Source organism: Kogia breviceps, chromosome 8, assembly GCF_026419965.1.
Source record: "Kogia breviceps isolate mKogBre1 chromosome 8, mKogBre1 haplotype 1, whole genome shotgun sequence".
NCBI lineage: Eukaryota > Metazoa > Chordata > Mammalia > Artiodactyla > Physeteridae > Kogia > Kogia breviceps.
In genome coordinates, this window is record NC_081317.1 from 7,386,566 (window position 1) to 7,402,531 (window position 15,966).

A 15,966-nucleotide genomic window follows, 5' to 3' on the forward strand; every position below is an offset into this window, starting at 1 on the left:
TCTCTTTTTGGGTGAAGGGCAGTTCTGAAAGCCCTAGGCTGAGGACAGAGAGGTTGGACCAGAGACCACGGCTGGGGGAAATGTGGGGTGCCACCGGTTTCTAAGGATGAAGTTCCAGGCAAGGCCAGTAAACAACCTAGTCTTTTATTTGCCCAAGGCCAGCTGTTGCAGGCACTGAGGTCCCAAGATTTCCAGAGGGATGGAAGGAGGAGGGGTGAACCATCCTGCCTACCAGGTGCTGTCTGCCCCCATCCTGCTTCCTGCAGGAGGTGAGAGAGGAGAGATCAAGTGTAAATTTGTGCCATCAAGTATCTCCCCAGTTTTCAGATACTATAAAAATTCAGTTGTTGTTGAGGAGGAAACTGAGGCACATCGACCCCCCAGGCCTCTATCTACCAGTCCAAGGTTTAGCTGACACCCTCCTTCTCTCCCCCCTCAGCAGAATGAGTTGCATGCTGGCAGCCTTTTGCCGGGAGGAGGGTCTCAGGAGCCCATCTGGTGGCCTGTGTGGGGGGAGGCCAGCCAGGGTCAAGGGCTGTGGATGGGGGAGCAGGAGGAGGGGTGTGGCTGGAAGAGCAGCTGCTGTGTGTGTGGGGGCAGCACTGAATAGGGGACCCCAGCTGGGGTTCCACAATGATATCAGTGGGGGACAGGCAGAGCCCTCTGCTGTCCGTCCAGATGGGGAAACTGAGGCGGAGACCCCTCCAATCTTTGAGAAGGGAGGGGCCTGCCATCAGCTATTCAGGTTCATTCATCTTCCCCCAGGAAGGCACCACGGCCCAGGAGCTGGAGTGCCTCGTCAGCGGTCACTCAGTGTGTAGACTGAGACACAGGAGTAAAGAGCTGCTGGGTCACCTGGCCGCACAGACCCTTCCACTCCTGACAAACCGACGGGCACCCAACCCCCTCCCCCACCTCAGCTGCTGGGAGAGGGAGTGCCAGGCTCGGGCGCCTGCCCGCCCGCCCGCCTTCCCCTGCTCACGTGCCTGAGAAAGGCTCATTTTTAGCACCTGGCCTCTTTTCCCTGCCTGGAGGGAGCTCAGGGGACAGAGCAGGGAAGAAAGCAACCAAGGGAGACAGGGAGATCTGGAAGCAGGGCCCAGGGGGATGTCTGACTGCTCTGTTCTCCCCACCCCAAGGGGGCGCAGGCGCGGAGAAGGGCCCTTAGCCACCGTGCAGCGTGGATAGGAAGAGGATGCTGTCCTGGTCCTGAACCTGGTAGTCCAGCTCGCCCTGGTCCAGAAGAGAAACAAGAAGACCGTCAAGGGCACTTTTCCAGTTTCTCCCCAGGTGTTGAAAGGGAAAGAGGGGAGCCTGGCTGCTCTGGGAGAGAAAGATAGGCTCTACCAGAAAAAAACGGGTACCCTATACATTAACTACTAGCAAATCTCCAGGGTGGAGGAGAGCTCATCGCTTCCCCCAGCTACCCATTCCTTCCTCACTTGGGGTGGGAGACTCAAGTAGCCTCAGTCTGGAGGCCAGACTGGGACAGAGGATTACGCAGCCACCCTATTTGCGTCTCATGAGAGGCCCAAGGCTTTCCTACCAAAGCAGTGAGGGGAGCGGTTGAGGGAGGGCTGTTCCCCGAGGTACTGACCAGCAGTTCCCAGTCGGCATCGTTAATCAGCACCAGAATCCCTGGCCGCCTGTGGGAAAGATGGTGGTGAGTAGCAGGGCGTGAAGGGCGGGATTGGGCAGGGGCAGGGGCAGGGGCTTAGACACTCCAGCAGGAGTGTGGTGGGAGCCTTTTCTCTCGAGGGTCCCCATTAAAGACCTCACGGGAAGTGGAGGCGACAGGAAATTCTGAGGGCCAGATGCAACACAGGTGCAAATTCCACTGCCACCTCCCAGACCTCGGGCAGGTCATTTGGTTGCCCTGAGCATCAGTTTCTTCATCTGAAACGAGGGTAAATCACAGGGCCTTCCTCACAAGCCGGCGGGAGGATGAAGTGGGATGATGCGTGTGAGGTGCCTGCTCGCCAGGGTCTAGCATGGGAGCCACTGGTAGCAGCCTATCTTTCCAGGGATCTAACCTCACTGCCCTAGGCCTCTCGCATGCACGTCCCGGAGAGGAGGCTACCTTGGCTTTTCTGAATCAGGGAAACCTGCCAGTGGCCCCGAGGCCCTGAAGGCCTGAGAGCAGCCCTGCCTGGACTAAGGCAGGGTAGGCCGACATTTGGACAGGTACCTTAGCCTGGTTCCTGCTGGCAATGACCCAAAGAGCATTGCTGTCCTTGGGGGTGACCTCCATGACTGTTGGACCATGACCTGAGCCACAGGTCGGATGGCAGTCCTAGTCCCCAGGGCCTGCTGGTGAACCTCTGCTTCGAGGCAGATGAACAAGTCCCACAAGTGCCCCGGCCACTTCTGTGACATAGCAAGCTGGCCTTGTCGTAGGAGTACAGTGACTTCAGGGCACGTGGAATCTGGATCCTTTCCTAGGCGGCGAAGCTGGGCCTGGGACGGATACAGAGGCTTTGGGCCAGGCTAGGGGTGTCTCCAGTGAGCATGAACGTGCATGTGCACACACACGCAGTGACTCCCTGTAATCCTAGACCTGCGCTGTCCAGCCCGGTATCTATGAGCCATGTTTAAATTTAAATTCCATTTAAGTAACAATGAACACTTAGTTCCTCAGCCACACTAGCCACATTTCAAGGCTTCAATATCCTCATGTGCCTAGCAGCTACCGTACTGGACAGCACAGAGAACATTTCTATCATCACAGAAAGTTCCATGCTGTCAAGAGATGAGAGAGACCTTGGGTAGCATCTTTTCCTCAGTAATGTCTGTATGGAGAAAGTAGCTGAGGCCCAGAGAAGTGAAGTAACTTGCCCAAGGTTCCACAGCAAGTTTGTGGCAAGCAGAAGGCGGAATCTAAGTTTTTTGATAAATTTACCAGTCTCCTGACCCAGGTTTTGAAAAAAATCCCCAACAGTCCAATTTCTTGTGGTAACAAGAAAACTGAAAATAAACTTCAACAGAGCTGGACAGAGGCAGCCATTTCCTTGGAGGGCTGAGAGGAGGATAAAGGGAGAACAGGACCCAGAGAAGGCTGTGTTTGAACCAAGGACAGGGGCTCAAACCTCCTTCCCTTCACCTGCCCTCCTCAGGGAAGGGAGAAAGGGACTCACACGCTGTCTCCCTGGATGAACAACTCTGGCCGCTCTTTTAGCAAGTTCTTCTTGATCCAGACAAGGAGGTTCCGGATGTCCCCTGGAGAAGAAGGCACAAAACAAACTAATGTCAAATCCAAATGATTCCTGGCCCTCAGGGCCTTGCCTGGACCAGGAGGAAGTGAATATGGGGCTGAGAGGGCCTCTTTTAGACCAGGCTGTCATGGCCCCTGAACTAGTGGATTCCCACGGTTGAGGAAATGGACCTGGAGAGGCCAGTGACCTGCTGAGAGGTCTTCAGAGCAAAGTGGCATCTGGCACCGCTGAAAGCTTGAAGAAGAGGCAATGGGGATGCAAGGCAGACAGCAAGAGGAATGGTCACGTCCGAAAGGGTTGAGAGACAGACCTCCACCCACTAGCCCTTGAAGATGGTCTGAAAGCCCATGGGTAGGCTTCTGGGAGAGCCCCTCCACCTTTATCTCCCCAGCCAGTCCCAGATGGGGAGCATTCGGCTTTGCTCTTGGAAGGTCTGCATGTATTTCCCTTTGTCAGGGAAGAAAAACAATTGCTGAGCCGATAACATCATTTAATTTCCTCTGACAGGAGAGAAGGATCCTTCACCAGCCGGAGACGCTGACAAATCACTGCCCCTCTACTCCCCCTTCGCAGAGCCCTCCAGGCCAGGGCCGGCCACCCTGAAGAGGCGAGAGGTTCAGGGTCGAAAGGGCCTCTCCTGCTCAGCTGGACACTGCGATCTGCCTCTGTGGTTCTGGGACAGCCACCAAGCTCTGTACATCACCTGGAGGCTCAGAGCCACCTGTCTCCCAGGCCTTCTCTCCTTTTCTGGGAGCCAGGTCCCAGGCCACAGCACACTGAAACCTGGCTCTACCGTCTCCTCGAAGGCTATGGCTCTCAAACGATCCACGGCTCAAAGAGAGCATCCCTGAGCCTGCAGGAGTAGCCTTCTCAGAGACTAGCTGAGATGACAGCTAGTCTCTGAGAAGCCAGCAGAGGGCTGGAGGTTAGCCATCCCCATCCTGAGTCAACGTCTCAGAGGGGTCTCTGTCCTAGGTCCGTGCCTGAGACAAAGCTCAGGGACTAAGCTGGAGAAGGGCCCAAGCAGTGCCTTGGTCGCCCTGACTGGAGGTGGACTCCTGGCACGCAGGCGAGGGAAAGGCTGCCCATTAAGGAGATGCCCAGCGCGTGTCACACCAGCACCAGCCTTGGGCAGGGTTTTAAGGCGCTCAGGCAGGCCGCACCCTGGATGGACTGGTTCACTCTGCTCTGTGCCAGCTTCCCTGGATCGTACGCCAGCAGAGCACAAGGCCATGGGCAAAGTGTCCACGGCCTGAGACTGCGCCTTTCAATTTTAATTCCTATTTTTAAACGAAGCAGATGGGAGTCTTCACGGTCCCTGCAGCGAGCAGGGGACGGGGAGTGTTGCCTCCAACTAGCTGCAGTCCATTTAGACTCCTGGCTGGGTTCCTCCCAGAGGCCTGCGTTTCAGAGGTTTCCCCTTGGCCTCCATCTTGGCACTGTGTGGTGGGCCGCCAGCCCATACATCTTGTGGCCGCTCGATAGAGCCGCCGGGGTCTGACACATCCATCAACCAGCCCCGGCAGGCGGGGATGTGCCCGTGTGCGCAGAGGCACTGAGGGACTGGGCAGTGCCTGGCCTGAGGGCCCCCAGCTGCACCTCTACAGCCCCCGCTGGCCTGTTCGGAACCAGGACCCAGTTGGGTGACAGTCCTGGCTCCCTCCGAGAGGGGAGTCCTGCTCCCCTCTCGTAGGCTGGGGGTGGTGGGGAGGACTAATGGTCATGTCGGGGTCATCCAAGTGATGGCACCATCGTGGAGGCCCCAAGGGGTGGGCTGGCGGGGGAGTCTGCTGTGGGTGCTGGCTCATTTATCATGATGCTTCTCTTTGCTGAGGTCATTCCCTCCCTCCTCTGCGCCCCCCAGGCCTGCCCACATTCTTGATAGCCTGTTACCATGGTGAGGCCACCGCATCACCACCCGTATTGTTCCCCCATGCCTGGATTTGGGGGTGGGGAGAGGTGGAACTCCCGCTTCCCTTCGCAGGCTGCAAGGGCCACTCCGCCTAGCCTGAAACACACCCCCAGGGACTTCGTGCTAGGCTTGCCGAGGCCCAGACAGTATGCAAATAGCCTCCAAGCCAGATGGTCGGCTTCCAAAGGCGCCCAGGGGAGGAGGAAGGGTTAAGCAGAGTCAGGGGCTGGTGGCTCGGGGATGGCTCTGGGGAATCTCACTTGCACCTTCCCCCTCTGTGTCCTCCTGCTTTCCCATTGCTACCGATGGTGGCTTCCCTCACGGGATCCCATGCAATCACTCACAAGACAAATATTTACTGAGCAGCTACTACGTGCCAGGTGCCAGGGAGATGGCGGAAAGCAAGGCGGACACAGAGCCTACCCTCATGGAGCTAAGAGGCCAGCAGGGGAGACAGACATTACTTAATTAGTCGTGACAAATGCTCGCTCCTTTGTGTGGGATCAGGAAGAGCTCTCCTGAGGATATTAACATTGAAGCTGAGGCCTGAAGGATGAGAAGGGTGGGATGGCGGAGTGTGCCAGACAGAAGGAAGAACATACGGGAAGACCCGAGGCAGGCTGGAGTTGGCAGGTTCAAGGTAATAGAACAGAGAAGGCCAGAAGATCAGCCTGAGACAAGGCCAGAGAGGTAGCCAGGGCTGGACTATACGGGGCATGTGTGGGCCTTGAGAAGGGGCTGCTTGGGAAGAGGCCTCTCCCTCCTCGGGAGCCCCAGGGGTATTTCCTGAGTGTGAGCCTCAGCGTGCAGCAGGGAATCTCTCACACGAAACGCCCCGAGACGTTTGCCGAGCACACGGACAGCTGTGGACGGAGCAGGGGAGGAGGACTGGTTAAGAACGGGACTCGGCCCTGGGTCTGAGTTCGACTCCATCACTTCCTAGTTATATGACCTTGGGTAAGGAATTCTCTTGAGCTTCCTTCTTTGTCAAACGGGAACTGCAGGAATGCCTCATAGTGTTGTTGTGAGGCTCAAATAAGATGGTCCACATAAAGCTCGTGGCACTGTGCCTGGCATGGCGATGCTGTAGTTCTTCTACGAGCCAGAGGCAGAGCCTGTACCCTTTCATCTCTCTTGCTGCCCTGAGCTTCCACGTGCTCAGCGCAGGGGCCTGACACCTCGAGGACACGCTTAGGAAGCTCTGGAGGGTGCGGTACGGTGAACTACTGAACAGACACTGCTGGGACTGGCTGGGGTTTTCTGTGGGATCCACTACCTTTCTATCAGACCTGGAGAGGGAATGAGAGAATGGGGGCATTGGGAGAGTGGCGAGGGGGCCCCAAACACTGGCCTTCCCTCCACTTTAGATTTTCAAACTCCTAAGATGCTCCCTGGACACCCCAGGTGGAAGGAATCACACTCTGAGGGCAGGCAGCCCAGGGCAGGGAGATGAGCACCCCAGTGTAAGGTTTCCAGTGCAGGAAGCCTTGGGACCTGGCCTGCCTACCGGGGGAAGAGCAAGTGATGGGAGCTACTGCCGCCAGGGCAGAGGAGTTAAGAGGTTGGGCTCTGGAGCCGGAAGGCCCTGGGCCGTGCACTAGATGGCCCTGGGTAGGATGTCACTTGACCTAAGTCTCAGGGTTATCCTCTAACAAACGGGGACAATAATCCAAGCTCCTAATGCCAGCAGCAGGCCCAGCAGTGTCAAACAGACCAGACAAAGGCGCATTTGCCTGCAGTGACTCAGGACTGCTTATCCTGTGGGCTGCCAGAACCTGCTCCTAAAGGCTGCCGGGAAAGGGGCACCACATATGCCCCTCTCAGCACCTACAAAGGCTCCCACCAGAATCCCGAGCCCCGGTGGATCTGTCCTTGTCTGGGGACAATAACCACCCACTGTGGCAGGGCCCCCACGGTGTCCTAGCTCTCTGGTCTCATCTGATATTGCATCCAGGCTGCGGTGGACCCTCATCCAGCCTCTTCTTGAAGGCCTCCGGGGACAGCTTTTCTCCCAACAAGAAATCTGGCTTCCTGTCCCTCCCACCCACCGAGCCTGGCTAGTCCCGGGGACCACGCCAACAAATGTGGCTCCGCTTCCCCACACCATGCGGACTTGGGAGAGACAGAGCCCCTACGTCTTCTCTTCCACAGGTTAAGCCGCTCCTGTCCCCACCAAGTCCACCAGGCTCCAGGACAGGGCTCTTCTGCGAGCCCACCCCAGGCCTTAGTTGAAAGGGGAGAAGAAAGAGCTGGGACGGGGGGAGTAAAAGACAAGAGAGGGTAGAGGGAACATCAGAGGGTCCATTTACAAGTGAATGGGGGTAAGAATGGAGCAGTTTGTGGGCTAAACTGGCCTCAGAAGGAGGTTTACAGATGTGCGTGGGGACGCTCCTCATTGTTTAATTAAGCAGAAAGTGGATCTTTTCAAAAGCAATTTTGCACAGGGACTGAGAGTGGCTGGGGGGGAGGAGGGTGGTGGGGAGGGGATCAGCAAACAGGCCCCAGAGCAGAGAAAGGAACAGCTGGCCCCAGAGAGGCTGTGAAATGCATGCTAAGCAGTTTAAAGCGCCCGGGAGCTCCCGAGCCGCCCCTGCCTCCCGCGCCAGCCCCCCTTCAATACAATGGCAGGGCAGAGGGGCAGGGAAAGGTGAGGCGGACGAGTCTCTTCCTGGGGGCCGAGGCAGGTAATGCCCACACTGGGACGGCCGAGGTTTGGGGTTTGCTTCAGGCCACTGACCAACCACGGGCTGCGAGCCGTGTGTTGAAGGGATCCTTGAGGCATAAAAGCCAGCTCTCGGTGGCCAGTGCCCAAAGCTGGTGGGTGCCTCCCAACCCCGGCCACTCAAGGCCTATTCCATGGAGGTGGCGGTTAAGACGCCCCCCCCCTCCCCTGCACACGCAACTGCTCGCTGGATCAGTGCACCCTGTTTCCCAGAACCGTACACTTCGATCTGGAAGCAACCTTTCCAAACTGCAGATGTCAAACAGATAACCAGCTCACTCCGGACTAAATCTAGCCCAACCTCCCATTTTACAGGTGGAAAAAAGAGGCCTGCAGAAATAACTAATTCGCCGTCAGGCGCTGCCAGCGCTCCTCTCTTGCGATCTCACCCACTTTGGCCTCGCCCAGCCTCTTCTCCCAAGTTGGCTGGGTTGGAAGCCTCCCCTGGCCCAGGACCCAGGGCCCTGTTTAGTCCCCTTGTTTGTGAGCCTTGTCACAATCCATGATCTTATGGCTGCTATTTTCTCTGCTGGAGTCTCCAAGACCTGCTTGGCCAAGTGGCAGCCCCTGGGCTGGGAAGGCTGCCAGATGGCAGATCTGGGCACGGGCTTGGGGGGAAGAGTGTTACTTTCCCAGTGGCACCAGGCCCCTGCCCTCCTGTTGGGCTCCGTGTGCCAGGGTGAGGCCTGGTAGCTGCCAACCAGCTCTGCAGCTGTGATGTGACTTACACCTCTGGGCACAGAAGGGCAAAAATGGAAGCCAGAGGTAGAGATCCACAGCCAAGGGTCCAAAACTGAGCACATGGGCCATTTCCGCTTGCCTCTCCTGCCCCCTTTTCTTTATTCCAGAGCGGGGAGGACAGGCCCCCCCACCTGCCCCCTAAGCAGTAGACAGGGGATCCAAAACCTGGGTCTCAGCCCAGCCTCCCTACTTGAGTAACTCTGGACAGGTCACTCTCTTTCTCTCTTTCTGTGAGGTTTGGTTTCCTTGTCGATAGATAATATATACTAGGCTCATTATGAAAACTGAAATAAGTAGCTGTTGGAGGCATGAAATAAAGTGTAAAAACTGGAAAATACACTGCACGTTTGAGATGTTATGTGATTCAGGGAACCTCTTGGGATAAATGGTAATGGGTTAGTGGTACCACGCAAGGACGGCGGTGACCCTGACATCTGCTTCTGAACCCCAACTCTGCCATTTATATAACAGTATGACCTTGGGTAAGACTTTTGACATCTCTGGGTTTGGGTTTCCACTTTTTAAAATGGGAATAATAATGATAGCTACCACCTAAGAATTTGTGACAGTGATTGGTACAACCAGCTGGGGCTTTGCCTACCATGCCACACTCAGCCTGTGCCCCTTACAACGCTGGCCTTCCTTCAGGTCCTTGGCCACCCCAAGGCCTTCTGCCCAGGGGCTTCACAAGTGCCGTCCCCTGTACTTGGAGCGGGCCCCCTGCATCTCTACTCTCCCTCCAATTTATTAGGGTGGCTTCTTTTCGTTCCTCAGGCCTTAGCCTCAAGGTCACCTCTGTAAAGAGGCCTTCCCTTACACCCTGTTGTCTCATTCAAAGCACCCTTTTGTTCTCCCCATGCCAGCGATGACCACTTGTTCGGTCACGCGTTTGCGTGCTTACTTCTTCGCTGCCTGGCTCCACTTCCATTACTCTGTAAGTTCCATCAGGGCAAGAACCATATCTGTTTTGCTTACGACCAAGTACTCAGCAACTAGGACAGTGCCTGGCACAAAGGAGACATTCAAAAACACGTGTGCCAATTACAGGAAAGAATAAAGTACTTACTTCCATGCCTGGCACTTGGTGCCAATGAATGAATGAAAGGGGCTGGAACGATTAAACTCGGGGACTTGCATTGCATGCCAAGCAAAAGCAGGGGGAAATAAATCATAACTTGTGATATTTTAATAACTTCCCAGATAAGTCTTTATGGCTGAATCTTTGAGAGGCTTCTGAGAGCCCCTTGTGCTCTACCAAGGCTGCATAGCCATCTGTCAAACTAAGAAACCATCGCCTTTATCATCTTGGGTCTTCCCCCACCAGGGACACAATCCCACAGTCCCGACATTTTACCCCAGCCTAATGCCCACACCCAGCTCCAGGGGGCAGTGCCCTGTCCCTTAGTGAGTGTCCCCTGGCCTCTGAATGTGGCACACAGACCCGCCCTATGCCATTGCTCTCCAACCCAAGGGAGGGTCAGAAACAGCCTTGGTAGCCAGTGAATCTGGGCAGTAGTTGTCTGACTCCTGGCAGGTGCATGTCCAGCCCCAGAAGACTCCTGTCAAACCTCACGTGACCGTTTTCTACTGCTCACCTCCGGGAGCCTCACTCCCCTGCCTCCGCACGGAACTCATTTCCTCTTCTTCCCAGCACTATCTCAGCCCTGTAGGTGAGACGGGCTCTCGGCCCTGAACGCTCTGCTCTTGCCAGGATCCACTGCTAGGGCTGCAAAGCGCCTCCCCGTTGCAATGTCCAGCCCCTGCCTCTAGGTTACACTGCTGTTTACCCAGCTGGACCTCTGGAAATCAACTCCTCACTCCCTCCCCCTGTCTGAAGGCAGGGCCTGTCTCCCCAGTGCCTGGCACATGGTCTGCAGCATGGGAGGTGCTCAGTGCACATTCGCTAAAGAATGGTGAACAGGTATTTGAATGAACACATGGAAAAACCCCCATCTCCCTTAGTCAACCTCCCTCCTCTAACCTCCTTTCGGGCTGGATGCTTTTCTTTTTTTTTTTTTTTTTTTTTTTTTCGGTATGCGGGCCTCTCACTGTTGTGGCCTCTCCCGTTGCGGAGCACAGGCTCCGGACGCGCAGGCCCAGCGGCCATGGCTCACGGGCTTAGTTGCTCCGCGGCATGTGGGATCCTCCCGGACCAGGGCACGAACCCGTGTCTCCTGCATCGGCAGGCGGATTCTCAACCACTGCGCCACCAGGGAAGCCCTGGATGCTTTTCTTCTCATCCACATCCTGTTCCCACCATGTAAGCCCGTCTGCATTGTTCCATTCTTGACGAAGGTTACCTCCTTCATGAGGACATCTCTGTGCTGCCATCCAGTGCACGGTACAGCTTGGCTGACACCTTCTAGCAACCCTGAGAGACAGGGATTACCATCCCCACTTCACAGAGAAGAGCACTAAAGCAGAGAAAAGTGAAGTGACTGGCCTAAGGGGCTAAGGGGTTTCCAACTCAAGTCTGTCCAGGGACTTCCCTGATGGCCTAGTGGTTAGGATTCCGCGCTTTCACTGCCACGGCCTGCGTTCAGTCGCTGGTTGGGGAACTGAGATCCCACAAGCTGCGTGGCGCGGCCAAAAAAACCCAAACCAAAACAGACTCAAGTCTGTCTGAATACAGAATCCGCGCTCGTAAGGACTAAGCTAGGCCATCTCCTCCCTACAAAGCTGGCTGATGGCGGAGAGGGTGCAGGGACAAGTTGGTGATCTCTCTTCCTTGCTCCCCGCTGGCCAGGGAAATTCCACCCATTCTCACTTGAATGGGGCTGAGTGACCCTGTGCAGCAGCTCCTGCCCAGTGGCCCCCAGAGAGGGGCTCCGAAAGCCCATACTCACAGGGTGCCTCCTGTCCAGGCAAGGTGACCCGATGTTTCCTCACACCGTCAAACAGGAGCTCCGCACCGCCTCTGCAAAGGAGGGCCAGAGAAAGAGCTGGGTGAGCTCCTGCAAACGCCTCAGAGACTGAAAACTGAGGAGGAGGCTGGCTCCAGAGGCCCAAGAGATGCAGAGACCAAGGTTCAGGAACACCCTGGGTACCAGCGATCAAGTCTCAGATGTGGCTTCCTGATGTGGTAAAGCAGGAGAGAAACAATTTTTATTAATATTTAAGGATCCAAATTTGCAGATTCTTGTTTTTATTCCTCTGCCTTAGCGCACAAGGGCAGAGCACAGGCTTTGGAGTTGTGGGCCCTGAGATGGAGACCAGGCTCTACCTGCACCTGACGGCGAGACCTTGGGCACGTGACTTCATCTTCTGAAGCCTCAGTCTTTCCATCTGCAAAAATGTTGAGAAGCTACCATGTGGCACACTAGAGACCCCGTGCATCTAGAGGTTTCCTCTGGCTTGGCGATGCTTTGAAATTTCGCGGCCTGTGCCCCGAGCCCACCCCCGCTGCTGGCCTGGTGGGCGCACCACAGTGCTGGAGGGTAAGAGACCCCACTGGGCTTAGCAATAACCCCGCCCTTTGCTACAACATTCTTCCTCTCATTTCATCTTCAGGGACTCCCAGGGAAGGCAGGAGGGAGGCGGATATTATTAACTCCAACCAGTGGAGAAGCAGACTGGGGCCAGGAGAAGTGACTTGTCCAAGGCCAGACAGGCAGTGGCTGAACTAGGATTTGAATCTAACTGGTTTCTGGCAGAAACAACCAAGACTCCCCCAAAGGTCAGGAAGCCCCTTGAGGGCAGAGTCTGGTTCACTTCTGTGTGCCAACACCTGGCCAAGGGAAGACTGGGACAGCAGAGATGCTCAAAGCCAAGTGCAGAAGCCGGGGCTCAGGACGCAGACACTTGGGCTCTTTCAGTGCCCCTCAGTGCTCCTCCCCCGGGTCTCTCCATTCCCGTCTCAGACTTCACATGGATCTTAACTGAGAAGGCCTTAACAGACTTTTGACGGATGTGATGCCTCCCACCCCACCACCCTTTCCCAACTTCAGAGAACAGAGATGTCCTGAGACAGTCCACTGGGAGGCAAAGGCAAGGCAAGCATTGTCATGGGGGAAACATGGGGCGACTGTCATCCAAACAAGGTCATGCTTTGTTGATGCAGAAATGTGGAGGGGGAGAGGAGGCCCATCTGTGGTCGTGCACAGGGCCATTTCAGCTGCAAGCCCGCACAGAGCGTCCATTTATCCCCTTCCAAGAACCTCGTTCTCTCCTGGGTGGGGGCTGGCACATGCAGCAGCTGGGGTGGGGGAGGGTGACAGGCAAGGGGCGACAGGAGTTGGGGGTCAGAGGAATGGGAACTGGAAGCACGGGGATCCAGGCAAACAACTCAGATTGGCCAAACCTGGTGGTGCCAGGCTCAGAGGCCAGGGCTGTTTTTCCCTTCACAAGCGGATAAAGAACCAGTCTGGCTCAGAGAGTGACCTGTCACTGTTGGGTTCACTAGCCCTCGAGGGAGGGGTTGGCATTTTTGTTGTCAGCACATCTGGAGGGGAGGAAGGTGCACGCCCAGCCTCTAGAGTGATTCAGGGAGGCAGGAGGGGCCTGTCTTGGTCCCAGAAGAGAACCAAAGCCAGACTCATGTTCTACAGGATTTGCTATTCATGCGCAATTAAGGCACCGCAACCTAAGATGCCTGTCTTTCCTCCGCTCCCCAGTGCTCAGTGGGAGTGTCTGTTGGTACCAGTGACTGGTACAGACATTCCCAAAATGGCCTTCACTTTTTCCAGTTTATCTTCATCTTTTTACCTTATGTATTTTTATTTTTATTTATTTCCCGTCTACCTGCTGGCCTGGTACACAGCAGGCACTCAAGAAATATTTGATGAATGAATGAAAATGCCCATTTCCCTCACTTCTTCTCTGACCTCAATGGCTCCCTCCCTCTGCCAATACCTCCCAGACTAAAGGAGGAGGAAAAGGGAGAAGGAAGAGGGCATCTCACATCTGTACTACATACTCTGCATCCCCTGTGACCTGAGAAAATGCTCTGTTCAGGAGGCAAGGTGAGGAAGGCAGAACGGTCAATGACAAGAGGGAGAAAGGTGGGCGAGGTCTTCGAGAGCATCTATCAGAGCTGGTGGGGCTGAGGGGACCATATCTGCTCAGGGGAAAGAGGCAAAGGCCTAACCCAGACTCTTCAAGGATTGGGGTGGCACTCAGGGAGAAAAAGGACAGAATGATGGTCAAGGCAGCTTCTCTGCAAATGTACTTAGGTTCAGAATAAAGGATGAAGGAAGTCTGCTAAGAGACGTAGGAAATGAAAGAAAGGCTGGGGCAAAAACATGCATTGAGACACAGACAAAGAGGGAAGGAATCTGGGCTTGGCGTACATATTGGGCATTCTTGCTTCCCGAGAAGCCGCAGTTCTCAGGGGACACTGGGGTGGTGGGTGAAGGGAACGCTGTCTTGCCTTGCCAGGCTTCACTACTGCTCTTGGGGGTAAGGGAGGCTGACAGATGGTCAAACCAGAAAACGGGTGCTCGAGCTAGTCTGTAAGCTCTGGAAGGCAAGGACCATATCTTCCTCATATGACTTCCCCACTGCTGCCAGCACAGAACCTAGCAAACAGAAGACATTTCTGAGGAACAAATACCATGTCTGACTCAGTGAGCATGACAGGTAAGCCGGCTGTAGATAAGCCTTAACACTGGCAATCTGCAGCTTCTCCCTCTTCAGCTCTGCTGAGGCCAGTCAAAGCAGCAGGGATCCTCCTAGAACCCCCAGGCTATGGGGGGCATAGCTGGGCAAAGGGTCAGAAAAGCAGTATAGTCAGGAGGCCAGACAGACATAGTCCTAATTGGACCCATGGGGCCAGACAATATCATCAATTAAAACGCAGTTAACATTCACGAGACTACCCCCTTGTAAGGGCCAGAAACGCTGAACGCTGGAGGGCATGGACAAAGTTCCATTTATCTTTGTATCCTCTGTGCCTGGCTCACCGCCTGGCACATGGTAGGCACTCAATAAATGACTGGTGAATGGACTATGCAATGAAGGAAAAACATGAAAGAAACTGGGGGCATCCAATGGAAGGAAAGGCATTTATGGGCAGAGGTTTTAGATTCCCAGCCCGGACTTTTCCTTTCACATAAGCCTCGCCTTGTTCATCTTCACACACAAAGACAAATCTAGTCCCAGCTTTTCCATGGGACTCTGGAAATTATATCACCCATCTCCTAGGGTCTCAGCATCTTTGCCTTCTCTCTAACCTCTGCAGTTTCTCTCAGCTCCGAAATCAGATGAAAAACACTTCTGTTTGTAGGAGGCAGAAGATAGTGGCTTGAGGAGACTTCCTCCCTCATCTGTGTTTCTTCAGTTATTGGTGTGTGCGCCCCAATCCTGCACTTTTCATCCTGTGCATACTGCACTGTCATCAGGGTTCGTCTCCACTGTGCTACCTTACTTAGCCCCGTACCACCACCTGACTCAGGAGCTGCAGGAGGCACTCAGTAAATGACTGGTGAGTAGCAAGTTTACTGAATGTACTGAAAGGGGTTCAGGTCTGTTCAACACCCCCAAATCTGGGGAAAGGGAGGAAAGGAATCTCGTCTTGTCCACACGCCCCACGAGAAACAAGGCTCCAAGAACCGTGTAAACGGAAACTGCTGCCAGAAGAAAGAAATCGTGGGGTTTAGGTGCTCCTTCTCGATCCGAGGAACTCAGATACCAGACACACGGGCTTGCTCCAAAACGGGGTTGGCAAAGAAGGTAGAAAGGCCGCCCGCTAACCGTCAAGCCTTCTGAGTCTGGCAGGGCTCAGGGTACGGAGGAGTGCCCAGCCCGCACCTCCACGCCCCGGCGTGCGCCTCTATTCCCGGACATACGGCCTCATGGCCCAGGAGGACCGAACCTCTCAAGCTCTCCGAGGCGGGTGCCGTAGCTCAAGGAAGTCGCCGGAAGCCTCGGCGATTCGGTCGTGACAGGCCCCAAGGCAGAGGGAAGGGAGTTCCGAGCCCGACGACTTCAATCCATCCCCACGGCGCCCCAGCTCTGTGACTCACCCGAACTCCACCTCCACTGACAAGGGCGCTGCCATGTTGAGGAAGCCGAGCTCACAGGAAACTCTCTTCAACTTCCGACGCTACTGCTTCGTTTCCGGTTGCCGCGGACGGAAGAGGCGGTGCCAGGGAAACGCTCCTGCTCAGCTATTGGAGGGAGGCCTGGAGCAGGGAGCTGAGCTTGGAGGATAGTGGGCCCGGTTGAGGGCCTTTGAATTGGTCTTTTTGTGCAGTTTAGGGATGGGGCTCAAACAACCAGGGCGGGCAGCGACTGGCATGAGCCACATCTAGGCGGAGGAGAGCCCTGGCATCTTGGTGCTGAGACTGTAAGCCACGTTACAGTTTATCTCGCATCAGCTACCAGTTCTCTTCAGTCCGCACGCCGCTTGGACGAGCCCATTCATCGGTCTTGAATTATAA

The 15,966-nt window shown here is 55.3% G+C and overlaps 1 protein-coding gene across 1 annotated transcript; it reads right to left on the bottom strand.

Annotated features, from left to right (window-relative positions):
- Positions 1-123: 123 nt before the first annotated feature.
- URM1 (ubiquitin related modifier 1) lies at positions 124-15,966 on the bottom strand. Its single transcript, XM_059072682.2, has 5 exons — positions 15,550-15,966; positions 11,434-11,504; positions 3,135-3,216; positions 1,598-1,646; positions 124-1,233 (listed from the first exon to the last, which is right to left on the bottom strand). Exons 1-5 carry the CDS (start codon positions 15,582-15,584, stop codon positions 1,165-1,167), a joined length of 306 nt encoding a protein of 101 aa, XP_058928665.1. The 5' UTR covers positions 15,585-15,966; the 3' UTR covers positions 124-1,164.

Coding starts and splice junctions, on each gene's coding strand:
- URM1 (XM_059072682.2), bottom strand. CDS start 15,584: ATGGCAGCGCCCTTGTCAGTGGAGGTGGAGTTCGG. Junction 11,505..15,549: donor TCAGTGGAGGTGGAGTTCGG/GTGAGTCACAGA, acceptor CCTCCTTTGCAG/AGGCGGTGCGGAGCTCCTGT. Junction 3,217..11,433: donor GCCTGGACAGGAGGCACCCT/GTGAGTATGGGC, acceptor CTTCTTCTCCAG/GGGACATCCGGAACCTCCTT.